Genomic DNA, 27,341 nt, shown 5'->3' on the forward strand with positions numbered 1-27,341 from the left:
TAAATCGCTACCAGGATGATGGCAGAAAATTCCCTTGGCACATAAAATGGATGACATTTGACCACTAGACATTCCAGGTCAGGTAAGCAGACTGAGACAGAATCATCATGTCTGTGCATCACAATGAAGCATACACCCCTCTTCTACTTTTAAAAGACTCAGCTGATCTGTATTTGCAGAGAATGATGTAGCCATCCAGATGCAATGTTGTGTCCAAAACAATGGGGATGCACCGTGTTTCCATGAAGCAAAGTACACATCAATCTTGGGACTACAATCTTGCTCTGAGGTCTTCAATTTTATTTTCCAGGAACTATGCATTCACCAGCAGTATAGTTGGAAGTCGGATTCTAAGGCCTCTGCATTTCAATTGTACCGGTAGCCCAGTGAGCCTTCCCTACTTCCCTTTCATAAAGAGGAGCTGCACTCCGTCTGGGGTATTGAGTCTCCCATCATCCTTTGCTGCTCTAGAGAAAACAACTCAAATGTGTCCAACCTCTCATTACAGCACATGCTTTCTAATCCAGGCAGCATCCTGGTAAACTCTTCTGTACCCTCTCCAAACCTTTAATATCCTGCCTATAATGGGGCAACTGGAACTATATGCTATACTCCAGATGGGGCTTAACTGGAGTTTTATAAAACTGAAACTTTATTCCTGAATTCTGAACACAGTGCCTCAACTAATAAGGGCAAGCATTCCATATATCTTCTTAACCTGTGTAGCTGCTTTCAGGGAGCTATGAAGTAAGACTCCAAGATCCCTCTGCTTATCAACACTGTTAACCATTTTGCAATGTATGACAATGGTGTACTCTTCACATTTGAATTACCAAGGTGCAACACTTTACTTTTGTCTGGGTTAAGTTCCATCTGCCACTTCTCCACCCATTTCTGCAATTAATCCATATTCTGCTGTATTCTTCACAAATCTTCTACACTATCCACAACACCATCAAACTTCATATAATCTGTAAATTTACTAACATACTATCTACATTTTCATTCAGGTCATTTGTATATATTTATATTCAGAACTCCCTGTATGGATAAAAGTGGAAGTCTGCTAATCACACATCTCTAGCTAGAATATCCTATCGACCATTACTTTCTGTCCTGTATGGGCAAACCAGGTCTGAATCAAGCCAGCCAATTCACCATGAATCCTGTGCATCATAATCTTGTGGATGAGTCTCCTATGTGGGACCTTGTCAAACACCTTACTAAATCCATGTAGATAACATCCATAGCTCTACTTCCATCAATCAGCCTCATCACCTCATCAAAAAACTCAGTCAAGTTGGTAAGACACAACTTTCCTCACACAAAGCTATGCTGGTTCCCCCTAATTAGGCCATGGCTTTCCAAATGCTTATAAATCCTATTCCTAGCAATTCTTTCCAGTAACCTTCCTACCACTGATGTGAGACTCAGTGGTCTAAAGTTTCCAGGATTTTCCCTGGTTCTCTTCTTGAATAATGGAACAACATTAAATACTCTCCAGTCCTTCGGGACTTCACCTGTGGCTAGAGAGGAGACAAAAATATTGGTAAAAGCACCAGCAATCTTGTCTCTTTCCTCTTTACTGGCTCTGTAGTACTATCCCGTCTGTGAATGCACTCTTCCTATTTTTGAATTATGTCCATATAGATTCAGTGGACAAACCTCCATTATATCCCCTCTGATACCCTCCACCCCCACTCATCCCGTCATAGTGATTGCATCCATTTTAGTTTTGAGTTCTATCCAAATAGACTCAATGGATGAGGCCTCTGAGTGATACTCCCCACTCCCACTCATTCAGTACAATCCCATCACAGTGATTGCACCCTTTCTAGTTTTGAGTTCTATCCATATAGGCTCGGGATTATCCCTCTGAGTGTGGCTGTGATGTTGTCTCTGATTAGTTGTGCAATTCCTACCACCTCCCTATTGTTTAATTTCACTCTCTATCTTTTCTAAAACATCAAAACGCTGGGCCATTCAGCACCCATTCCCATCCCTCTCTCAGCCAAGTCTCTGTATTGGCCACAACATCATAGTTCCATGTACAGATCTATGCTCTAAGTTCATCACCTTTACCCATTAAAATACATGCACTTCAAACTATCCATCCCAATATATCTATACTTTGCTTGTGCCTGTTTTTATTGGCCCTTACATCAACTCGCTCTGTATCCCTTCACTTCTGACCTGATGCTCTGGTTCCTATCCCCTTGATATACTAGGATATTGTAACCGGAAAAAGTAAAGTGTCTGGGGGAAAAATTGTCTATGGTTTGGAATGAGGATTTTTTTTTTGTGCTGCACATGTGGGACTTTGGTGTGAATCTGAGATGGGAAAGCTCAATTCTAATGGTGAGTGCCTGAAATGGACAGGTTGCTTGGCGCTTCAGCTATTTAAGAATAAAGCTGTTCTATTGTTTTCAGAAATTATTATTCTAATCTGGACCAGACTTGTGTAGTTACATATGCCTTCATTTGCAATGAAAAATACTTACTTAGATTTTTGTTCCTGAATATGTTAAAATGGCTTCAGTGCTAACAGAAGTTGCAGTTACAATACAGATATGGGGTTAATGGCACGATTCTTGGTTGTATCAAGGCATAGAAGGATCTTGGGGTCCACATCCATAGATCTCTCAAAGTCGCTGCACATGTTGATAGGGTTGTTAAGAGGGCATAAGGCATGAATTCAATTTCCCATATAATGTTGCAGCACTATAAATGCTGGTTAGACCACACTTGAATACTGTGTTCACTTCTGGTTGCATCATTTACTGGAAGCATGTAGAAGCTTTTCAGAGGATTCAGCAAGGATGCACCAGGATGCTGCCTGGACCAGAGGGCATTTCTCATAAGATAGGTTGAGTGAGCTGGGGCTTTTCTCTTTGGAGCAAAGGAGGATGACAGGTGAATTGATGGAGGTATACAAGATGATAAGTGACATAGATAGAGAGGTCAACCAGAGACTTTTTCCAAAGCAAAAATGACTAATAGAAGGGGGATAGTTGTAAGGTGATTGGAGGAAAGTATAGGGGTGGGGGGATGTCAGAGTTAAGTTCTTTGCATACAGTGAGTACTGGGTGTGTAGAAGGTCCTGCTCGGGTTGGTGGTAGAGGCAGATACATAGGGGCATTTACAAAATTCTTAAATAGGCACGTGAATAATTGAAAAATGGAGGGCTATGCAGGACAGAAAGGTTAAATTGATCTAAGAGTAGCTCAACAGATTGGCATAACTTCGTGGGCTGAAGAGCCTGTGTTGTGCCATAATGTTCTATTTCTCTATAATATAGATGATCAAGGATTGGATTTGATAAAGATGTTAAAATCAAAAGTGTTCACATGATTTAAAAAGGTACAAGGTTAACACACAAAAAAGAGTATTATATGCAATGGATTGTTAAATTGGTTCATGGTATGGGAGATATAAATTCAATGGCCTTTAAGTAGGAATTGACATATCAAGGATATCCTGTGTGAATGAATATTTGGAGTGACTTGCTCTTTGAACTGGTGATGAACCAGCTTACAGGAGCAAGATAGGACATCTGTTAAAGAGGTCCTGCAATTACCAATTCATGGTCAACAGCAGCAAAATTAAAGAGCTGTAAGATGACTTTGAGGAAGGGGAAGGATTGCAAACATGTGTTAATCTGCATTGTAGAATCATTGGGAAAGAAAGTCAGCAGCTTTAAATTCCTTGGTGTTAACATATCAGATGACCAGATGCAATCATAAGGAAAACATGTTTACCTCTTTATTTTCTTCGAAGGCTAAGGAGATTCAACTTGTCACCGAATACTCTAATAAACTTCTACAGATGTACTTTTGAAAGTATCCTGATTTAAATGTGCATGAATCTACGAAGCTGCAGAGAGTAGTGAACTTTTCCCAACACATCACAGGCACATCCCTTCCCACTATCAGTAGAAGGCAGCATTCATCATCAAAGATCCCCACTATGTGGCCTATGCCATCGTTTTTACAGCTACCATCAACCAGGCCATACAGAAGCCTGAAGCCCCATACCACCAGGTTCAAAAACATCTACTTCCCTTCAATCATTCAGTTCTTGGAACAACCTGCAAAAAACACTCTGGTCACATTGCACTAATTGTTTTTGCTCTTGTGTTTTCTTTGTAAAAATTGAGTATAATTTAGATTTTGTTTGTCTTGTAAATGGTGTATAAGAGGCTATGTGCCTGTCATGCTACTGCAAGTAAGTTTTTCATTTCACCTGTGTACGTATGTTCTTATACATTTGAAAATAAATTCAATTCAGCTTGATTTGAACAAGCTAGCATAGGCATAATTGGCTGAATAGCCACTCACAGTATTTTGGAACTTCACAATGCACTGAAGTTAGATACACAAGCATTCATAGGCTCTTGATGGTCAAAAACTTATAGTATGTTCTAGCAAGCTACCAGAATGCAGAGTGTAGCAGCTTTGGAGAACACAGTTCAATCTTTCAAGAAGTTTTATATCTACTGCTTAACAGGGTAAAAGACTGCAAATGAAATACCATGTTCAATATTGCAACTTTTTGCAGCTTGGAAAAGAAAATCAGTAGCCATTATATTTTGGCTTTGAAAATGGTGCAGTAGATTTTCCATGTTGAGATAGTGGGCAGTAGCATTTATATAATGTTGAAATATCACAATGTAAATCCCTGTAGAATTTTATTTGGGCAGCAAGTATTGCATGGAATGTTACTTAGAAAGGGTTTCAGAAAAACCCACAATTCAGCAATGCAACAAAGGCACATTGTTAAATCATGAAGTAGATATTCTGATGTTCAAATCAATGGCCATTATTTATCTCTCCAGAAGCATCGTGTATCTCCCAAAAAATCTGAACATTCTGCTTCTAATCTATTTACCACCACTGTCCAGCAGATCAATTCATGAGATGAGATGTTAATTCTTATGTGAAGATCTTGTTAATATTAACATCACACACAAAATGCAGGAGGGACTCGGCAGGCTAGGCAGCATCAATGGAAAAGAGTATAGTTGACGTTTTCAGTCCGAGACCCTTCAACAGGACTGATAAAGGGTCTTGGCCTGAAACCACCGTATTCTTTTCCATCGATGCTGCCTGGCCTGTTGAATTCCTCCAGCATTTTGTGTGTGTGCTTGGATTTCCAGTATCTGCAGATTTTTTTCTTATTTGTAATACTGTATCAGCATTAATCTTGATTTGTACCAATTCAGATCTGTGTTCCCTTGAGCATTAGTTTAGTTTGAAACAGTTATACTTAACATTAATTTTTTTTGTTTTACTGGAATTTGTTAAAATGTTGCTCACAATAAGTTCTGTGCAATGTTTGTAAAACACACTGAAAAGTATGAGAAGTGGCATGGCAATTAGAATTTAGGAAACATTTTGTAAGTGATTTGCCCAGGGGACAGAAGTATCAACTTCAGTATTTATTGATTGGATGAGCCAATTACAAAGCACATTGACTTTATGCTATGGATAGGTTCAATAGTAGCACACACACAGTGCTTATATAGAACTATTGACTCACTAATGTCATAATGTGTAAGTCCTGCTACTTTTTCTGTTCCCGAATGACAAAATAAAAATAGTCGAACGTAGAATTGAATGCAATGACAAAAGAAATCATTCCATCAAGCTCATTTCTTTTGAAATATAGCTACACAGCTGAAATTTTAAATTGAGCCAACCAATATGATATTCTCAGGAAGGCACCAACTACAAGCAAACATTTGGAAGGTTGGAAGGATAATATTTTGTGAAGTTCCTTCCTATCACCAAAAAAAATTCAATCTGAAATCAACTCTAAATAGTTGAATTCACCAAATGTTCATTCAGTGTCTCTGGAGAATCTATAGAGTGACATTTAACTTTCTAGGCATGTTAAAGGCCAGAGAAGCAGAATGATTAAATTTACCCAATTTGAATTAATGCTATTCATTTCTTCATACTAGCATACCAATAATATACAACTGGCAAGGCCGAGCTGCAGCAGTTAATACTACTGCTCGTCCAGATGCAATTCTGACCTTTGGTGCTGTCAGTGTAGAATTTGTTCTCCCTGTGACTGTACTGGCTTCTGTCACATTCTCTGATTTCTTCCCATCTTCCAAAGGCATGCTGCTAGGTTGATAACTCACTATAAGCTACTTAGAATAGGTATTCAGCAAATTAATCGAAAGGGAGCTGAGGGGCATTTTGAAAGAGAATAAATTGGGGAAATGGTACTAAAAAAACAGCTCTGTTAGTTGGAAAAAACCCAATTGCTAGTTGGGTTAAGTAGCCCCCTTTTTTGTAGTCGTAGGTTAAACCTCACACATAGATGCTGAACAACAGATGTAAAGAATGGGAAAACTGTCACACTGGTTCTGTAGTGTATGCTCTTCTGAGGTTTGGGGTGGGGGGCAACTCCGTAAACCCTAGTATTCAAGTGTACCAGTTAGTTTGTGCTCATTCTACATGGGTTCAGTAATAGTTGGGGTGATTGATTCCTGTTGCACTCAAGGCCTCAATCATCTTAGACTCAGCATTGCACATTTTCTTGAGCAAAAGTGTGTAATTCATTCACCAGGTTAGAGCTGGAGAGCAGTGGAGCAAAGTTACTAGGCAGCAAGCTGGGATCAAGGTTGGCAGAATGTCATTTCCTTGCTGGAGATATATATATATTTTTTGTTAAGTGGGTTAGGGGAAAGGCCAGGGTAATTCCTGGGTCAATCAGCAGGATTCTGTACCTTTCTAAAGAATTCGGGCAATCAGGATCAGTAACAAACTGAGCCAAAAAAATTGTGAACCATTTACAGTTTGGGAGATTTGGGGCTGCCCTGAAGTTAAGGCATTTAGAGGTCATTGCAATTTTAAAGGTAAGACTCAAGTTTGCAGCCAATTGGTGAGACCCATGTAAGTAGCCAATGGCTTGTCTTCCAGGGTAGTGTAGTCCTGATGTTTCAAAGAGGGTGTCGTTGGGGAAGAACATCAATCTTACGACATGGAAGGGAAGTTGCTTCAAGATGTCAAGAATGACCGTTGATAGAAAATGTCTTGTCAAAGTTACGGAGTAATGTGAAATGAGTAGGAAATAGTCAAGATCATGTTTAATTCTGAAAAATCAAAAGCATTTCAACTCATAATAGTGAAGGAAAAGCATTAAGCTAATGAACTCCCAAGCACTTTTTGTGAAGACTGAACAGCAACAACCCTACCTAAGGAGCTTGTCAGTAGTACTGTTCCTGAGTTGCAATGTTTGTTTGTTAGCTTGTTAGACATCAGAATTCCTCACGTTAAGCTTTTATCAGAGAAAAAAATCCAAATCTTTCAGGTTAATTCATCAATAAGATTTAATTATTTTTCCACTAATTTACTTTGAATCCCGAGGTCTAGTTTAAGCTGCTATTCAGAGATGAATTATCTCTTTGAAACCAAATTATCTGTACCTGTTGTAATTCAAAGTCTGATTCTTCTGTTTTCTCATGCATCCTATTTCTGCTAAGCATTGCTGCAGTCGCAATAAATTATACTGCCCCTCTGTCATACTTCCAGTCAGCAATCCTGGAACACAATATTTTGTGTAATTACTGTTTACCTGCCACTCCAAAGGGCCGTCTTAACCCTTGGGTGCATTTCTTCTGGGTTGTTTCCTTCAGATCCATCTTCCCAACTCGAACTATCTGGCAGATCAGATAAATTTTTTCCCGATTCAAATCCTTGTTTCCAAGATCCTACAGAAATAATTTGAAGAACATTGATCTGAAACTATGTTTTGACATTTACACACTGGAATTAAATAAAATGAAGCATGATTATTTACAACTAAATAGAATAATGTTTAAGAGCATCATTCTCACAGGAATGGTAGGTGTCATCACGACTGCCATGAAGCTGTGCTTGCTAACCAATGCTTAGTTATTGTTTGGGTTCGGCTAGGAATGTCTATTTAAGATGGTGCAAATTAAAATTAAAATTGTCTTGGATGTTATTGAACATCTTGAGAGTACAGTTGAAGCCATAATTATACAGGTAACACTGGACAACAATTTTTTTTTAAAGTGTTGCTTCCTCACAATGTTTTTTTTTTGCTTCTGATGGACTGCTTGAAGCTGAACACAAATATAATTTCAGACTACTTGTATCACATAGGAATTTGGAGAATCAAGAAAATAAATGTTATTGAATATAATGCATTTAATTGCATAACTGTGTTGACACTTTGCAATATCTACATTTGATAAGTTGGTATCATATCACATGGTGTGTTTATTCAAAAACAGAAGACAAAGCTTCTAAATATCCATCATTTTACCCATGACTTCACTCCTTGGCTTTTCAGTTGAAAATGATGAGACTCTCCTTTAAGAACAATATTGGTCCAAGATACAGTTTAATACTTACAGTGAACACCACTTTGAGATTGTTCAACATGTCGATTTCTTTTGGAAGTCCTGTACTGCCCCATCGCACTAAATAATTCTCACTGGAAAGTAGAGAGGATAAAGCTTAGGTTCTGAGGATAATGCATATGTTGTACTTCAGCTGCCTTTTGCCGGCATCAAGCAATGGGCTGGTTGCACACTTCCAGCCACCTTGTGCTTCTGTATGTCAATGAATGATTATTGTCAATGTGCTGATCACTGTTGATGCGCTGACACTGGAGAGGGTTCAAAGCTTCAAATGAGATTCTCAAAAATGATTCCAGGATTGAATGGCTTGGCATCTAAGAGCGTTTGATGGCTCTGGGCCTGTATTCACTGGATTTCAGAAGAATGAGGGAATAATTTGAAACCTATTAAATATTGAAAAACCTCAATAGTGTGGATATGGAGAGGAAGTTTCTTATGGTGGGGTAGTCTAGGACCAGAGGACAGTGCCTCAGAATAGAGGGGTGTTCTTTTAGAATGGCAATGAGGAGGCATTTCTTCAGCCGGAGAGTGGTGAATCTGTGAAATTCATTGCCACAAACAGATGTGGAGGCCAAATCTTTACATGTCTTTAAGATAGAGGTTGATAGATTCTTGACTGGTCAGGGCATGAAGGGATAGGGGGAGAAGACAGGAGATTGGAACTGAGAGGGAAAATGGATCTGCCCTGATGAAATGACGAAGCAACCTCAATAGTCAAAGTAGCCTAACTCTGCTCCTATACCTTATGGTCTTACGACCATATGGTTAACATGTTTCTCCAAGTGTTAAGCAACTGACACAAAATTAAAATAATCCCCTCTTACTGTCCTGTTTATGTTCACACTGTTTAGAAAAATACAAATCCCTCTATTCTAACACTCATCACTAATGACTCTAATGTGGACCCCATTCTAATGTTTTGGTTTTCTCTTTCAATTGTCCTTATCCCTTTATCTCCCCAAGTCACCAGCAGCCCAGTAAAGAGACAGACTACAGGAACCACAAGGCAGCTTCATTAGAAAGGAAGGATTGATGTGATTGCACTGGAGGGAGTGAAGAGGAGATTCAACAGGATGCTGCATGGATTAGAGGATTTGGAGAGAGTCTGAGTAGGTTATCCTGGAGGGAAGGTGGCTGACGATGACCTAATGAAGGTAGGTGCAATTATCTACCCTGTAGATAGGATAGATTGTCAAAATCTTTTTCCCATGATATGGCTATTAAAGCAAGAGGACATGGGTTGAGTTTAGAGGTGTAGGTTCTTTTCCCAGAGAGTGGTTGGTATCTGGAATGCACTGCCAAAGGAGGTGACGGGAACAGATACAATCACTATGTTAAGGAGGAATTTAGACAGCCACTTAATTTCAAGGCACAGAAAGTTACAATCCTAATAGAGGCAAGTGGGATTGGTGGAGATAGATAAATAGTTAGCGTAGATATGGTGGGTCAAAAAAGCCCATTTCTGTGCTGTATAACTCTAAAATTCTAAGATGCACATGGACCTAGAGAAGACATTCTTAGAGTATAGCCTGAAATTTTTTCCTCAGTGAATGAAAGGGCATTGATGTGTGTGGTAGAACAACGGGATCTGGAAATACAGGTCCATAACACCTCGTATGTGGCATCACAGGTAGGGATAGGGCTGTAAAGAGAGCTTTGGGAACTTTGGTCTCCATGCATTGTCACATTGAGTACAGGAGTTGGGATCTCTGGTTACATACCACAGGAGAGATATCAGAGAGCTTGAAAGAGTGGAAATAAAACTTACAAGATAATTGTTGAGACCCAAGGGACTGAGTTAAAAGGAAAGGTGGAATAGTTTGGGACGTTATTCACTGAAGTGCAGAAGAATGAGGGGAGAGGCATACAAAATAATGAGGGATATAGATAGCGTGAATGCATGCAGGCCTTTTCCCCTGAGGTTGTGTGAGATTAGAATCAGGCCAAAAAATTAAATATTTAAGGGGAAATTGAAGGGAAAACATTTCAGTCAGAGGGTGGCGTAAGTGGGGAATTAATTGATGCAGGTTCAGTTGTAACATTAAAAAGAAGCTTGCATTGGTACATAGATGGGAGGGTTATGAACCGGATACAGATCATGGGGCCTGTTTCTTTGCCGTTGTGCTCTATGACTCTGTGTCTTAGCACACTTTAGCGTTAAGTTATTGTATTTGATAAATTATCTAAAGAATTTTATTCCGTTAAATTCAGAATGCAAGCAGTTTACCACTAGCTGTGTGACTAAGAATAGAATGAGATATTGGTGGCCAAAGCAAAGCTCCTTTTGGGTTGTTTGTGGACTTACCTGATAATTGACTGCTTCTGTGGATCGTACAAAGCCATGAAGAGTTCAGAGTCCTCTCCTATTCGACACACAAAGTTTCGTACAAACACATACAGGCCATGAGTTGGGGATGATGCCATACGGGCAAAGGTGCAGCTGTCAGTTTGGTTCTGGGACTGTAGAAACAAGGATGGGAAATGAGTTATTTTTACTTTGAATCTTCCTTTTGGATTTACATAAGACTGAGAAAGCAGTCAGATCTAGGATCATGACTCGTTAAATGGTCTTTCAAAATTTACATGCTGTGGTTGAGTTGACTCCCATTCCACTCCTCTCTTCCTAACATTTGCTCTTTCACAGAAGTATTTAACCTCCACCACTCCCAATCAAAGTGGATATTGTTCCAAAGCCAAAAACAAACTGCTGGAGGAACTCAGCAGTTAAGCATCATTGATAAAGACAAAGGGAGAATAGCCTATCACTTTGCCTGCATAGATACTGTCTGATCTATCTCTTTTTTCAACAACTTTTTTTTAATGCCTGATACAGTCTCTTGTGTCCCCTAGTTATTGTTTCATTCTTGGCATTTATTTTCATGTGATTGTCCTCCTCCCAATTTCTCCCAAACACACAGTTTCTTCTTCCACTGCTCTGCAAGATCCTAAATCTCAGGGCATTGTTTTCCAGAAGGTCAGCAAAGGTTTTAATATAATTGTTCGGCAGAACATGAAGCATTGAATGACTCTGGGAATTCCTATTATGTTATGCATGTTCCTCCATGTGCTTTGTGGACCCTGGTTTTTTTGAGAGTGCAGAGTTTGTATGTTCCTGTCAGGATTAAAGGAAAAGTGAATAAGAATAAGGAACCTTGGTTCTCAAGGGATATTGGAACTCTGATAAACAAGAAGAAAGAGATGTATGGCATGTATAGGCAACAGGGAGCAAATAAGGTGCTTGAGGAGTATAAAAAGTGCAAAAAAAACTTAAGAAAGAAATCAGGAGGGCTAAAAGAAGACATGAGGTTGCTTTGGCGGTCAAAGTGAAGGATGCCATATGGGCAAAGGTGCAGAAGAAGAGCTTCTATAGGTATATTAAAAGCAAAAGGATAGTAAGGAATAAAATTGGTCCTCTTGAAGATCAGAGTGGTCGTCTATGTATGGAACCAAAACAAATGGGGGAGATAGTAAATGTGTTTTTTGCATCCGTATTTACTAAGGAAACTAGCATGGAGTCCATGGAAATAAGGCAAACAAATAGTGAGGTCATGGAACCTATTCAGTTTGAAGAGGAGGAGGTGCTTGCTGTCTTGAGGCAAAATCAGAGTAGATAAATCCCCAGGACCTAACATGGTATTCCCTTGGACCTTGAAGGAGACCAGTGTTGAAATTGCAGGGGTCCTGGCAAATGTATTTAAAATGTCAGTATAAAAAGGCTCTAAAAGTAAATCGGGAAATTATAGGCCAGTAAGTTTGATGTCAGTATTAGGTAAATTATTGGAAGGAGTACTAAGAGATAGGATCTACAAGTATTTGGATAGACAGGGTCTTATTAGGGAGAGTCAACATGGCTTTGTGCGTGGTAGGTCATGTTTAACCAATCTATTAGAGTTTTCAAGGAGTTACCAGGGAAGTGGATGAAGGGAAGGCAGTGGATGTTGTCTACATTGACTTTAGTAAGACCTTTGACAAGGTCCCGCATGGGAGGTTAGTTAGGAAGATTCAGTCGTTAGGTATACATGGAGAGGTAATGAATTGGATTAGACATTGGCTCAATGGGAGAAGTCAGAGAGTGGTAGTGGAGGATTGCTTCTCTGAGTGGAGGCCTGTGGCTAGTGGTGTGTCACAGGGATCAGTGCTGGGTCTATTGTTATTTGTCATCTATATCAATGATCTGGATGATAATGTGGTAAATTGGATCAGCAAATTTGCTGATGATACAAAGGTTGGAGGTGTAGTGGACAGTGAGGAAGGTTTTCAAAGCTTACAGAGGGATTTGGACCCCCTGGAAAAATGGGCTGAAAAATGGCAGATGGAGTTTAATGCAGTCAAGTGTGAGGTATTGCACTTTGGAAGGACAAGCCAAGGTAGAACATACAAGGCAAATGGTAGGACACTGAGGAGTGCAGTAGAACAGAGGGATCTGGGAGTACAGATACATAATTCCCTTAAAGTGGTGTCACAGGTAGATAGGGTCGTAAAGAGAGCTTTTGGTACATTGGCCTTTATAAATCAAAGTAGTGAGTATAAGAGTCGGAATGTTATGGTGAGGTTGTATAAGGCATTGGTGAGGCCAAATTTGGAGTATTGTGTGCAGTTTTGGTCACCTAATTACAGGAAGGATATTAATAATGTTGAAAGAGTGCAGAGAAGGTTTACAAGGATGTTGCTGGAACTTGAGAAACTGAGTTACAGAGAAAGGTTGAATAGGTTAGGACTTTATTCCCTGGAGCATAGAAGAATGAGGGGAGATTTGATAGAGGTATGTAAAATTATGATGGGTATAGATAGAATGAATGCAAGCAGGCTCTTTCCACTGAAGCTAGGGGAGAGAAAAACCAGAGTACATGGGTTAAGGGTGAAGGGGGAAAAGTTTAAAGGGAACATTGGGGGGGGGGTCTTCTTCACATAGAGAGTGGTGGGAGTGTGGAATGAGCTGCCAGATGAAGTGGTAAATGTGGGCTCACTTTTAATATTTAAGAAAAACTTGGACAGGTACATGGATGAGAGGGGTATGGAGGGATATGGTTTAGGTGCAGCTCAGTAGGACTAGGCAGAAAAATGGTTCAGCACAGCCAAGAAGGGCCAAAGGGCCTGTTACTGTGCTGTAATGTTCTATGGTTTGGTGGCGTAATGAAGAGGACTTTACAAAATTTCATTGATCACAACTCTCACATAGATACTGAATTGTGGATACTGCTCTCAAATCTTTGGACCAGGAATTGAATTCAAAACCTATGATATAGCTACAAGAGCAGTTCCCAGTTGTAAAGCTGGAGTATAGGTGTGTAATGTTACACACTCCTAGCATTAGTGGGAAGACAGCTGCTAGATCAAAGAAAATTTCATCAATAGCTTAGAGAGAAATAAATAGATCTTCATTAAGATTCTGCAAGCTATTGTACCTGCATTTCCGAATTTGCTACCTTAAAGGAAACATATCTAAAATCTATTGGGGGCAGTTGGAATTAATTTGTGTCACACAACTCAGTTGCTATGGTTAGTGACCAGGAGTACTCTCCTATGCACCTTCTAATGAGCGCAGAGGTACAAGAACAGTTTTTATAACTGATGTGAGAAAGAGAGCCAAGCTGAAACTTCAGCAAACTAATAAAGTGTGATTGTTAAATTACAAGAGGAGAAAAAGGAAATTTTTTGTCCATCACAAGATTTTACTGTGTTACATAGAGCAAAGGCTCTCAACGTGGGTCATATGAGCCAGCAAGCAAGCTGTGCTGCAAAATTAAACAGAAGAACTGAACATGTGTAATTTAATTGGAACCCTGGATGAAATGAATGGGAAAATATGACAGATGATGCAAATGAGACAGCAAAACAGCTATGGTAAACCTGTGTGAAGGGGTGCAACATGTCAATTGTTATCTCTGCTCCTGCTGCACCATGCGCAAATCGGCATCCAGATCCACCCTCAAATCACAGACTGCAGACTGGGTGGGGCTGTCTTCAGCAGGAGGATATAGTTGCAAGATGATGATAATGATATATCTTGATCGTTTGGAGCAGCTGCACACTGATATGGAACTTTGGTTTAGAGACCTGCTGGAGATTCATATTCCAGATTAGGTAGTGGATCCTTTTGGGATGAATGTGAATGATGTTGACACATTGCAAGAGTTTCTTATTGAGCAGCAGAGTGATAGAACAGCTCAAGCAAACCCAAACACAGCAAACAAAACTTCTGAAAACTAGTGATATTCAAAATAAATGTCCACAGCTCCTAGAGAAAGCAAAGTTGTCTTTAATTGGATTCTGCATCTCTTATCTAGTTGAATATGGCTTTAGTCAAGGTCTTCACTTGCTAACAAAAGTTCATAACTGTCTTGATGTTGTTAAAAGAGGAGATCTTCGCCAAGTTGCAAGCAGATATTCAAAAACTCGCTAGCTTGCATCACTCACAAAGATCTCATTAAATACCCAAAGTAAGAATATTTAGCATTTTTCACTGCTGGTTGGAAGAATATTATATATATATTATAAATAAATTATCTTATTTACAGATTTATTGTTCACATACACCTGTAACATTAATTTAATATATAATAATGCATATAAATATTTCAATAATACCTATAGTCTCCATTAGTTAGTAAAATTATTTTTTGGTCAGTTTTAAATATTGACTGTATACTAGAATAATTAGTACAGTTGACAAGAAAAACTTCAGCAGCTAATGGAGAGTATAGAGGGAAATGAAAATCACGAGTGGGCAACGAGCAGAGAAAGGTTGAGAACCACTGATAAGAATATAATATTTGGAACTTAATCTCCAGTATTTCAGTTTTCTTTGGTCTCTGGAAGAATGTGGCTCTAAACATTAACAAATTCTAACAGATGTACTGAAACAGAATTGAAAGCTTACCTGTAAGCCCATGAACTACTTATGGGCGCGCTGCTACTCCTTCTCTCTAGTGAGACAACTCAATGGTGGGGTGACCCAGAACCCTGTTTTGTTTCATTTACAGAAGATTCTTAACACATCACCTGGAGATAGACATGGTAGTCTATGCAGACACAGAGTTTCCATAGACTATCATGTTTACCCAGACTTGTACCACACATCAGCCAGAGAAAATTATTAATACCATTTCTTCCTTTATCCGCTCAGTGATTTGCTTCGTGGCCTGCTCGTGGGCATGGAATAAGCTGATGACACTTGTCTTGTCTTGGTCCATTATATTGCCGTTCTCATCTCTGACCACAAGGTCAAGTTCAAGTATCCTGCACAGACAATAAACAATCGTTAAAGTGTAGAAGGCCATGGATAAAATGCTAGTAAGGGAGTAGTATAGTTGAGTATAATGGTTGACACAGCCTCAGTCGCCTGTTTCTGTTCTAGGTAAAGTTATATTATTCATGCGACAGAAAGTAAGTCCATGTCTTTTCTTTCATTCTGCTGTTTTATGGATCGCTTTTATTGAGGGTGTCAAACAGGATTTCTCCTACTTGTGTGTGATGTGTTGTGATGAATAGCTGAGTGGGAATTAGTAGCATGGCTTTCTGCGTGAACCAAGTGTTTGCTTAACAGGTGAATTTAGACAAGACAGGGCTGTCAGCATGAATTACAACTTGAGAGGCTGTCGTTTTCAGTTTCACCTGATGCTTATGTAGATGAGATCTGAGGAAATATTCTGAGGAAATTAATCTGAGATCTGATATTAATATAAGATCTGAGGATCTTAATTTGCCACAGAAAGTGAATAATGTCCAAGCATATGCAAATAATTTGAATATATAACATAGAATGGTGCAGCACAGGAACAGGCACCTCAGTTTATGATGCTCATGCTGAAAATACGGACAAATTAAACAAAATTTCTTCTACCTGCACACAGTACATACCCCTCAATTCCCCGCATATTCATGTTCTATCTAAAAGCCTCTTAACCACTGTTATTGTATCTGCTTCCACCTCCACCACTACTGCTGGCAGCCCATTCCAAGCACTTATCAGTAAAAACAACTACTCCAGTCTTCTCCTTTAAACTTGCCCTTCTTACATTATCTGCATTTCCTCTAATATTAAACATTCTGATCGCAGGAAAATTGTTCTGTTTACCTTACCTAAGATTATTAACTTCTGTTAAGTTTCTGTCAGATTCTGACAGACCAGAGAAACAACCCAAGTCCGTTCAGTCTTTGCTTATAGCTTATACCCTTTAAACTATGCCGCATCCTAGTAAATCTTTTCTGCATCAGCTCCGTGTCCTCTACATCTATCCTGTAATGGGACAACCAGCAATCAGGAGCAGAATAAGTCCAAGTAATTTGTGTGAAATTATGCCTCTGCAGAGGCATCACAGTAGCCATTCTGAGATCTGTAGTATTGGCTGCTAGAGGGCTTAGTCCTCTAGACCACTCTGAGTAGGAGCTGAAATCACACTGAAGACAGAGGTTGGAATAAAAGGCTCTTTTTTGGGCTGGGGGCTGGGAATTTGTAATTTATAGAGTACCCCAGGGATAACTTCTTGACCATCAATCCCTTATGTCTGTGGAGGACAGTGAAGGGTAAAGAATCCAGGTTTGCCAATGACACGGAAATAGGTGGCAGCGCATACTGCAATGAGGTATTAGGGTTCAGCAACAGATAAAACTTGCAACTGGAGTTTAATGTAGGAATGTTTGAGGTCATGTATTTTGAAAAGATTACAAACTGCAAATCTGAGGAGTATAGATAGATTTGTGCCTAAACCAGAAATAGCTTAGCTGGCTGCTATGCCAAGTCATTAAGAAAGCAAGTGACATATTGTCCATATTTGCAGTGAGGTTGGGATTTAGAAATAGAGAAGTTTTGTTGCAATTGTACAGAGTGTTGTTCAGGCCGCAACTGGATTACAATGTACATTTAAGAAAGGATATACAGGTGTTGGGGCCAGTGCAAAAGAGATTCACAAGGTTAATTCCCATGCTGAGAGGTTTGTCCTATTATTTGGAGGCAAAAGAATTGTACCTGCATTGTTTGAAGTTCAGAAGAATGGGGAGGTGGGTGATCCTATTCAAACTTATAAGTTTGGGCATGTTTTCAGTACTGGGAGAAAGTTGATCAAGGGGGCATAAGGAGGTGGTCATTTAAAGCTGAAGAATATGGGAACTTCTGACAGCAGGTGGAGAATCACTCAAATTCTCTTCCCCAGAGAGATGCAGAGGCTAGACTATTGGCGGTATTGAAGAAGGCAATAGATATAGTTTTGAAAGTTCACTGTTGGATGCAAATGGTATAGTAGAGAGAATGAAGCCGGGACAGATTGTTGGTTAACCACCTACTTCTCCCATTTTCATGTGCTCTTGAAGTACGGGCATATGAGATCATGAAAAGGACTTCCATTCCTGCCAGTCTAGGCTGACACCAAATGTAAGAATCAGAGATAAATGCTTCCTGTCCATGTCACCATATCAAACTGTTCAGGGAAGAGTTCAGTCACTACCCCAAATGCTCTCCTCTTCCCTCAGTTGAGTTTATTAATTTTTAGTTTTGAGCTTATTATTTGTCATAGACACCAAAGTGCAATGAAATCCCTTGCTTGCATGAAGCTCAGTGAGTAAACAATAGACATGGCAATAATAAATAGACAATAAATACAATGATGAGCACAAAACTGACAGAATAGTGCAAAGTGTAACAGTGCAAACTGAGGTAATGCTGAAGTGACAAAAACAAAGAGCAGAGTTACGAGTGCAAGAATGATACGTTGAGGCAGCACAATAATGTAGACACTGTGCAACACTGTTAGAGAGCCAGTGACCTGTGCTCAATTCTGCCACAGTCTGTAAGGAATGTGCATGTTTTCCCTGTGACTGTGTGGGTTTTCTGTGGGTACTCTAGCTTTCTCCAACGTTCCAAAGATGTATGGGTTAGTACGTTAATTGGTCACATGCATTCTCACTGGCCACTGGAGTTGGAGCAGGTGCCTTGTTTTATTCCTTTGTTCAGCAAAGGTAACTGGGATAACCCTGGGTAATATAGACCAGTAAGTCATATGTCAGTGGTGGGCAAACTACTGGAGAGGATTCTTAGAGATGGGAATTACGAGTATTTGGAGAAGCATAGTCAGATTAGGGATGACCTACATGGCTTTGTGAGGAACAGGTTGTGCCACTCAAGCCTATCTGAATTCTTTGAGGAAGTAATAAAATCAATTGATGAAGACACAACAGTGGATGTGGTGTATATGGATTTTATTAATGTGCTTAACAAGATTCCCGTGGTAAGCTTATTCAGAAAGTCAGGAGTTAGGGAAACCTGGCTCCATGGATTCAACACATAAGGCAGGGGGTGGATGTAGGTGGAGTGTATTCTAGCTGGAGGTTAGTGACCAGTAGTGTTCTGCAGGGATCTGTTCTGGGACCCATGTAAATGGCTTGAATGGGGAAATAGAAGTGTGCTTAGTAAGTTTGCAGATGATAGGAAAGTTGTTGGTGTTGGGGAGAGTTGTCAAAGGTTAGTATGGAACTTTTACAAGTTACAGAGCTTGGCTGAGAATTGACAGATGGTGTCCAACCAGAAAATTGTGAACTGATATACATCGGATCAAACGGATTGGGAGTCTGCTTCGCCAAGCACCTACACACTGCCCACCAGAAAAAACGGGATCTCCCAGTGGCCACCCATTTAATTCCACTTCCCATTCCAATTCTGTCATGTCTATCCATGGCCTCCTGTACTGTCGCGATGAGGTCACACTGAGGTTGGAAGAGCAACACCTTGTATTCTGTCAGGGCCTCCAACCTATCATGAACCTGTATTCAGCAACCTGTATTCTGTCATGAGCCTCCAACCTCATGGCATAAGCATCAATTTCTTGAACTTCTGGTAATTTGCCACCTTCAACATTCCCATTCCCATTTCCCTCTCTCCCTACATCTCCTTACCTGTCCAACACATCCCTTTGGTGCTCCTCCCCCTTCCCTTTCTTCCATGATCATCTACCCTCTCCTATCAGATTCCCTCTTCCCCAGACCTTTTCTCTTTCAGTTTCCCAGCTCCTTACTTCAGGTCTCCCTCTCTCCCAGTCTCACCTATCACCTGTCAGTTTCCCAGCTCTTTACTTCAGGCCTCCCTCTCTCCCAGTCTCACCTATCACCTGTCAGTTTCCCAGCTCTTCAGGCCTCCCTCTCTCCCAGTCTCACCTATCACCTGTCCGTTTTCCAGCTCTTTACTTCAGGTCTCCCTCTCTCCCAGTCTCACCTATCACCTGTCAGTTTCCCAGCTCTTCAGGCCTCCTTCTCTCCCGGTCTCACCTATCACCTGTCAGTTTCCCAGCTCTTCAGGCCTCCTTCTCTCCCAGTCTCACCTATCACCTGTCAGTTTCCCAGCTCTTCAGGTCTCCCTCTCTCCCGGTCTCACCTATCACCTGTCAGTTTCCCAGCTCTTCAGGTCTCCCTCTCTCCCAGTCTCACCTATCACCTATCAGTTTCCCAGCTCTTCAGGCCTCCCTCTCTCCCAGTCTCACCTATCACCTGTCAGTTTTCCAGCTCTTTACTTCAGGTCTCCCTCTCTCCCAGTCTCACCTATCACCTGTCAGTTTCCCAGCTCTTCAGGCCTCCTTCTCTCCCGGTCTCACCTATCACCTGTCAGTTTCCCAGCTCTTCAGGCCTCCTTCTCTCCCAGTCTCACCTATCACCTGTCAGTTTCCCAGCTCTTCAGGTCTCCCTCTCTCCCGGTCTCACCTATCACCTGTCAGTTTCCCAGCTCTTCAGGTCTCCCTCTCTCCCAGTCTCACCTATCACCTGTCAGTTTCCCAGCTCTTTACTTCAGGTCTCCCTCTCTCCCAGTCTCACCTATCACCTGTCAGTTTCCCAGCTCTTCAGGCCTCCCTCTCTCCCAGTCTCACCTATCACCTGTCAGTTTCCCAGCTCTTCAGGCCTCCCTCTCTCCCAGTCTCACCTATCACCTGTCAGTTTTCCAGCTCTTTACTTCAGGCCTCCTTCTCTCCCAGTCTCACCTATTACCTGTCAGTTTCCCAGCTCTTCAGGCCTCCCTCTCTCCCGGTCTCACCTATCACCTGTCAGTTTCCCAGCTCTTTACTTCAGGCCTCCCCCTCCCAGTCTCACCTATCACCTGTCAGTTTCCCAACTCTTTACTTCAGGCCTCCCTCTCTCCCGGTCTCACCTATCACCTGTCAGTTTCCCAACTCTTTACTTCAGGCCTCCCTCTCTCCCGGTCTCACCTATCACCTGTCAGTTTCCCAACTCTTTACTTCAGGCCTCCCTCTCTCCCGGTCTCACCTATCACCTGTCAGTTTCCCAACTCTTTACTTCAGGCCTCCCTCTCTCCCGGTCTCACCTATCACCTGTCAGTTTCCCAGCTCTTTACTTCAGGCCTCCCTCTCTCCCAGTCTCACCTATTACCTGTCAGTTTCCCAGCTCTTTACTTCAGGCCTCCCTCTCTCCCAGTCTCACCTATCACCTGTCAGTTTCCCAACTCTTTACTTCAGGCCTCCCTCTCTCCCGGTCTCACCTATCACCTGTCAGTTTCCCAACTCTTTACTTCAGGCCTCCCTCTCTCCCGGTCTCACCTATCACCTGTCAGTTTCCCAACTCTTTACTTCAGGCCTCCCTCTCTCCCGGTCTCACCTATCACCTGTCAGTTTCCCAGCTCTTTACTTCAGGTCTCCCTCTCTCCCGGTCTCACCTATCACCTGTCAGTTTCGCAGCTCTTCAGGCCTCCCTCTCTCCCGGTCTCACCTATCACCTGTCAGTTTCCCAACTCTTTACTTCAGGCCTCCCTCTCTCCCGGTCTCACCTATCACCTGTCAGTTTCCCAACTCTTTACTTCAGGCCTCCCTCTCTCCCGGTCTCACCTATCACCTGTCAGTTTCCCAGCTCATCAGGCCTCCCTCTCTCCCAGTCTCACCTATTACCTGTCAGTTTCCCAACTCTTTACTTCAGGCCTCCCTCTCTCCCGGTCTCACCTATCACCTGTCAGTTTCCCAACTCTTTACTTCAGGCCTCCCTCTCTCCCGGTCTCACCTATCACCTGTCAGTTTCCCAACTCTTTACTTCAGGCCTCCCTCTCTCCCGGTCTCACCTATCACCTGTCAGTTTCCCAACTCTTTACTTCAGGTCTCCCTCTCTCCTGGTCTCACCTATCACCTGTCAGTTTCCCAGCTCTTCAGGTCTCCCTCTCTCCCAGTCTCACCTATCACCTGTCAGTTTCCCAGCTCTTTACTTCAGGCCTCCCTCTCTCCCGGTCTCACCTATCACCTGTCAGTTTCCCAGCTCATCAGGCCTCCCTCTCTCCCAGTCTCACCTATTACCTGTCAGTTTCCCAACTCTTTACTTCAGGCCTCCCTCTCTCCCAGTCTCACCTATCACCTGTCAGTTTCCCAACTCTTTACTTCAGGCCTCCCTCTCTCCCGGTCTCACCTATTACCTGTCAGTTTCCCAGCACTTTACTTCAGGTCTCCCTCTCTCCCGGTCTCACCTATCACCTGTCAGTTTCCCAGCTCTTCAGGTCTCCCTCTCTCCCAGTCTCACCTATCACCTGTCAGTTTCCCAGCTCTTTACTTCAGGCCTCCCTCTCTCCCAGTCTCACCTATCACCTGTCAGTTTCCCAGCTCTTTACTTCAGGCCTCCCTCTCTCCCAGTCTCACCTATCACCTGTCAGTTTCCCAGCTCTTTACTTTAGGCCTCCCTCTCTCCCAGTCTCACTTATCACCTGTCAGTTTCCCAGCTCTTTACTTCAGGCCTCCCTCTCTCCCGGTCTCACCTATCACCTGTCAGTTTTGCAGCTCTTTACTTCAGGCCTCCCTCTCTCCCAGTCTCACTTATCACCTGTCAGTTTCCCAGCTCTTTACTTCAGGCCTCCCTCTCTCCCAGTCTCACTTATCACCTGTCAGTTTCCCAGCTCTTTACTTTAGGCCTCCCTCTCTCCCAGTCTCACTTATCACCTGTCAGTTTCCCAGCTCTTTACTTCAGGCCTCCCTCTCTCCCGGTCTCACCTATCACCTGTCAGTTTCCCAGCTCTTTACTTCAGGCCTCCCTCTCTCCCGGTCTCACCTATCACCTGTCAGTTTTGCAGCTCTTTACTTCAGGCCTCCCTCTCTCCCAGTCTCACCTATCACCTGTCAGTTTCCCAGCTCTTTACTTCAGGCCTCCCTCTCTCCCAGTCTCACTTATCACCTGTCAGTTTCCCAGCTCTTTACTTCAGGCCTCCCTCTCTCCCAGTCTCACCTATCACCTACCACCTTGTATTTGTTTCACCTCACCATCTTCTTCCTCTAACTTCTCATCTTTCTTTCGAGACCTGATGAAGGGTCTCAGCCTGAAACATTGACTGTTTACTCTTTTCCATTGATGCTGCCTGACCTGCTGAGTTCTTCCAGCATTTTGTGTGTGTGTTGCTTGGAAAATTAAAATGACAGGGTCACCCTTACAGGTTGAACCAAGGTATTCTGTGAAGAGCTCACCAAATATGCATTTGGTCTCCCTAGTACTGATAAACTTTGTATCCATTGCATTGGAATGGGACAAGTATTGGTGAATTTCTGCTTCACCTGAAAGGCCTGGTGAGAAGGAAACAACACAAGGACTAGAGTTGTATCCTCAGGTTTGCTTGTCAATCTTCTTTTGGAATACTACTAATGAATATGAAAATAAAGTGTTTGCAAAGACTGCTTGCATAATTTAACTGTGGGTATGCAAATTAATAGGGAGATCAATGCATACAGTTAATGTCAGAGAAATGTACATACTGAAATTCTTTCCCTTTGCAGACATCCAGGGCCCCAAAGAATGAATGATGGTTAAAATGCTAGAACCCCAAAGCCCCTCCCCACTAACTTTCCCTCCCAGGCACAAGTAGCAGCCAGGTAACGACCCCACCCCCACCCCCACCAGAATAAAAGCATTGGCACCCTCCACCGAGAACGCAAGAACAAATGCAAGAAGCTATGATTATATAACTGTGGGAAGGTTTTCTGATATTTACACCTGTAAATGCACTGTAATGTCTTGTTTTAAACTGGAAGGGCCAGACTGATGATCTGCACAAGCTAGTAACAAAGCATGCTGTATTATGTTCCTTAAACCCGCCCCATGGGCAAGGATGGAGACGGAGAAAGAAGGAGAGAGAGGGGTGGGACAGAGATGGGGTAAGGGGGAAAAACAGAGTGAGGGATGAAAGATTGGGAAGGGAAGGAGAGGGGAAGAGAGAGAGTGAGGAAGGACTATAGGAGGAGGTGGGTATAGTTCTGTGCTTTGTGTGACTCTTTTTACATACCTATTCCCATAGTCTATTCTGGAGGTGACTTTCTGCTTCAGTTCCTTCAGCTCATCCTTTGGCAGAGTCCCCGAAAGTAGTTGCGATCGCCATTCCATCAACTCAAACATCATGCTGCGGACTTGCTTGAACCTGTTCTTCTTACCAGCCTGAATTATGGGAAAAGGATTGATTAATTAGTGTCATCTGAGTTGAAACCTGGTGACATATCCTGCTACAACAATATGTCTATGATGAAACCTCAAAACACCTCTATCAAAGACATAACAGATCACAGACTTGTATTAGTGGAAGGGCTTGTGTCCAGGTGAAGGGTTTTGACCTAAAGCATCAACTGTCCATTTTCCTTCCTGTATCCTGCCTGATTTACTGATCTCCTCCAACATTTTGTGTCTTTCTCCAGATTCTAGCATGCGAAATCTCTTGTGAATTATTTGTCTTTATTGAATTGGTAGTAATCCTAATGGATAAAATGATGGTCATGCCAGAGATATGGCATCTACTGTCTCAGATAATCCTCACAGAATGCTGGTGGAATGCAGCAGGCCAGGCAGCATCTATAGGGAGAAGCACTGTCAACGTTTTGGGCCAAGACCCTTCGTCAGGACTGACGAAGTCCTGACAAAGGGTCTCGGCCCAAAACGTCAACAGTGCTTCTCCCTGTAGATGCTGCCTGGCCTGCTGCGTTCCACCAGCATTCTGTGTGTGTTGCTTGAATTTCCAGCATCTGCAGATTTCCTCGTGTTTGTCAGATAATACTCTATATTTTATGGGTCTATCTCCAGTTTCAAAAGAAACTTGTTGCTGATAAATTGCTCTAACTTGGAGTGAAACAATTTTGCCTGCATTCCAGGGTCCCTTAACACCTGTTTAATGTCAAGTCCTCATCTCTCAAGGAGATTATTTGTATGTTTTAAGGAGATTATTATGTTCCCCATTATATCTTTCTGGTTGGGATCATCTCACAAGTGATTATTTGTGAAAGTTTATGTCATGTTGATCCAAAAAGATGATAGCTGTTCACTCTAACCAGATCTTACTAATGGTGAAGACTCGGAAACAACCATATTTAAAGGGTCAGTCACACTTAACAGTTCTACTTACTGGTAATTTATTATTGGTGGGAAAATAAGTGATGAAAGCAGATAGACATTGCAGAAGGTTGTCATGGAGATCTCTATGAGGTGCAGATTTGTCTGCAATTTGAAAAAAAGTTATAAATCTGTAAGAGTTTTACTCTTGAGCGTACAGGTGGAGCCACCTCCTGTGAAGATTTTTTTCAGAATTCCCAGGGTAGGTCTTTTTGGCCACACCAAAAACATTCTCCATCCCAAATATCTCTGGTACCCTTAACAAGGAACAATGAAGTCCACGTCCAGAATCTATCCCATATTCTGATTGCTTGTCCCATGTAGCATAGAGGAGTATTGATTCAACAGCTGTGTGAGAATTGCTGATGTTTGACTTAATGCACTGAAGTCAGTGTTCCTTCAGAATTTTTTGACAGATCATTAATGACAAAAGGAGCGTTTCCAGCTTCAACCAGTCAGTTCTTGAACCATCTGGAACTATCTTAATCACCAGAGTTTAGCAACATTATGACTACTTTAATTGCTTAGAATTAAATTATACTTTTTAGCTCTAGTTGTGTTCTTGTCTAAGTTATGTATAATATGCTTAATTTATTATTTTCTCATGAATGCTGCTTGTAAGTTTCTATATGCCTCTGATGCTGCAGCTGGTCAGTTTTTCATTTCATCTATGCTTGCATGTACTTGTGCGTATGATTATAAACGTGACTTTGACTTTAACTTGTCTCAAACAGGGAGCTTGGTGTTATTTGGGTTGTTGTTTACATGTAAAACTGCCTTGTTGAAAATTGTACTGAAATATGGTCGCTTTTTCCATTAATCTTCTTAATAATTGTGCATTTTTAAAAATAATTAGCTTGTATTCATCTTACTGATGAGAATATCTAGGTCTCTCTCCTAATCCTAGGGACTTCTGCTCTCTGCTGCATTCTTTGTGTCCTTCAGGTCAGCCCTTGGTGGTGCTCCTTTTAGGGATTTTAGAAGGAATCGAACGACTCTTGGGACGTGTTCTGAATTGAGTCTGATTCCATCACAGACACCTCAGGTCCTACTTTAGATAGATAGATAGATAGATAGATAGATAGGTAGATAGATAGATAGATACTTTATTCATCCCCATGGGGAAATTCAACATTTTTTTCCAATGTCCCATACACTTATTGTAGCAAAACTAATTACATACAATACTTAACTCAGTAAAAATATGATATGCATCTAAAATCACCCTCTCAAAAAGCATTAATAATAGCTTTTAAAAAGTTTTTAAGTAGTTTACTTAAATACATTGAGTCCTAACCCCGGCACTTTAACATATCTTACTCCTGGCGGTTGAATTGTAAAGCCGAATGGCATTGGGGAGTATTGAGCTCTTCATCCTGTCTGAGGAGCATTTAGCATATATTTCTGGGTGTTAACCATTGATATTGACACATTTTTAGCCAAATACCTTTTGAGTCACACGCATCTCCAGTTTATAATAAAAGGGGTATTTTAACCCCTTTTAATGATCTGTAATATGCCATTTCTTAGGCATTAATATTTGAAAATGTGTGTAAAATCTAATTTTAATCTCAGTGTCAATAAGACCAAGGAGCTGATCGTAGACTTGAGGAAACGGAAACCAGAGGTCCATGAGCCAGTACTTGTTGGAGGATCAGAGATGGAGAGGGTCAGTAACTTTAAATTTCTGGGTGTCACTATCACAGCGGACCTCTCCCAGACCCATCATATAAATACAATTGCGAAGAAAGCATGACAGCACCTCTACTTCCTCAGAATTCTGCGGAGATTTGTCAGGTCATCAAAAACCTTACAAACTTCTATAGATGTGTGGTGGAAGGTGTGCTGACTGGCTGCATTACATCCTGGTAAGGCAACACCGATACCTTTGAGAGGAAAACCTCAAGGGTAGTGGATTTAGCTCAGTATCTCATGGGTAAATTCCTTCCAGACATTGAGCACATCTACATGATAAGCACCATCCATGATCTAAAACCCAGGCCATGCTTTTTTCTCACTGTTGCTATCATGTAGAAGGTGCAAGTGCCTCCGGACTCAAAGCTCCAGGTCTAAGAACAGTTACTACCCATCAACCATCAGGCTCTTGAACAAAAAGAGATAACTGCCCTCATTCTATTTCTGGTGTTGCCACAACCGATGGTCTCTTTTTAAGGACTCTTTATGTTGTTATTTCATGCTTGAAATTTATTGCTATTTATTTATATCTGCATTTGCACTGTTTGTTGTTCATCCTGGTTACGGATACTTTTCTATAGATTTGCTGGGTATGCCCGCAAGAAAAAGAATCTCAGGGTTGTATGTAGTGACATCTATTTACTCTGATAGGAAATATTACTTTGAACTTTATTTGTTGTCTGGTGCTGTGTGAGTGGAGCAGTTTGTAATCAGAACACAGAGTGGATTTCATTCTCTGCAAAGTTATAACAAAGATGGCTTTGTGGCCAAGTTTGCAGATGATATGAAGTTAGGTGGACAGTTACACAGTATTGAAGAATTAGGGAGTCTGTACATTGACTTAGACAGTTTGAGAGAATGAGCAAAGAAGTAACGGATAGAATATAGTGAAGGCAAATGTATGGTCATGCACTTT

General features: G+C 41.5%; 1 protein-coding gene across 1 annotated transcript in view; it reads right to left on the reverse strand.

Annotated features, from left to right (window-relative positions):
• The window catches only part of LOC140739509 (dedicator of cytokinesis protein 2-like), a 651,201-nt gene that overhangs the window by 527,752 nt on the left and 96,108 nt on the right, over positions 1-27,341 (reverse strand). The window contains exons 6-10 of the mRNA XM_073067873.1: positions 23,640-23,788; positions 15,505-15,640; positions 10,707-10,861; positions 8,394-8,475; positions 7,588-7,723 (exon numbers count right to left, since the gene is read on the reverse strand). Coding sequence (XP_072923974.1) covers positions 7,588-7,723; positions 8,394-8,475; positions 10,707-10,861; positions 15,505-15,640; positions 23,640-23,788 — 658 coding nt within the window. The remainder of the gene's footprint in view (positions 1-7,587; positions 7,724-8,393; positions 8,476-10,706; positions 10,862-15,504; positions 15,641-23,639; positions 23,789-27,341) is intronic.

This window comes from Hemitrygon akajei, chromosome 15 (assembly GCF_048418815.1).
Source record: "Hemitrygon akajei chromosome 15, sHemAka1.3, whole genome shotgun sequence".
Classification (NCBI taxonomy): domain Eukaryota; kingdom Metazoa; phylum Chordata; class Chondrichthyes; order Myliobatiformes; family Dasyatidae; genus Hemitrygon; species Hemitrygon akajei.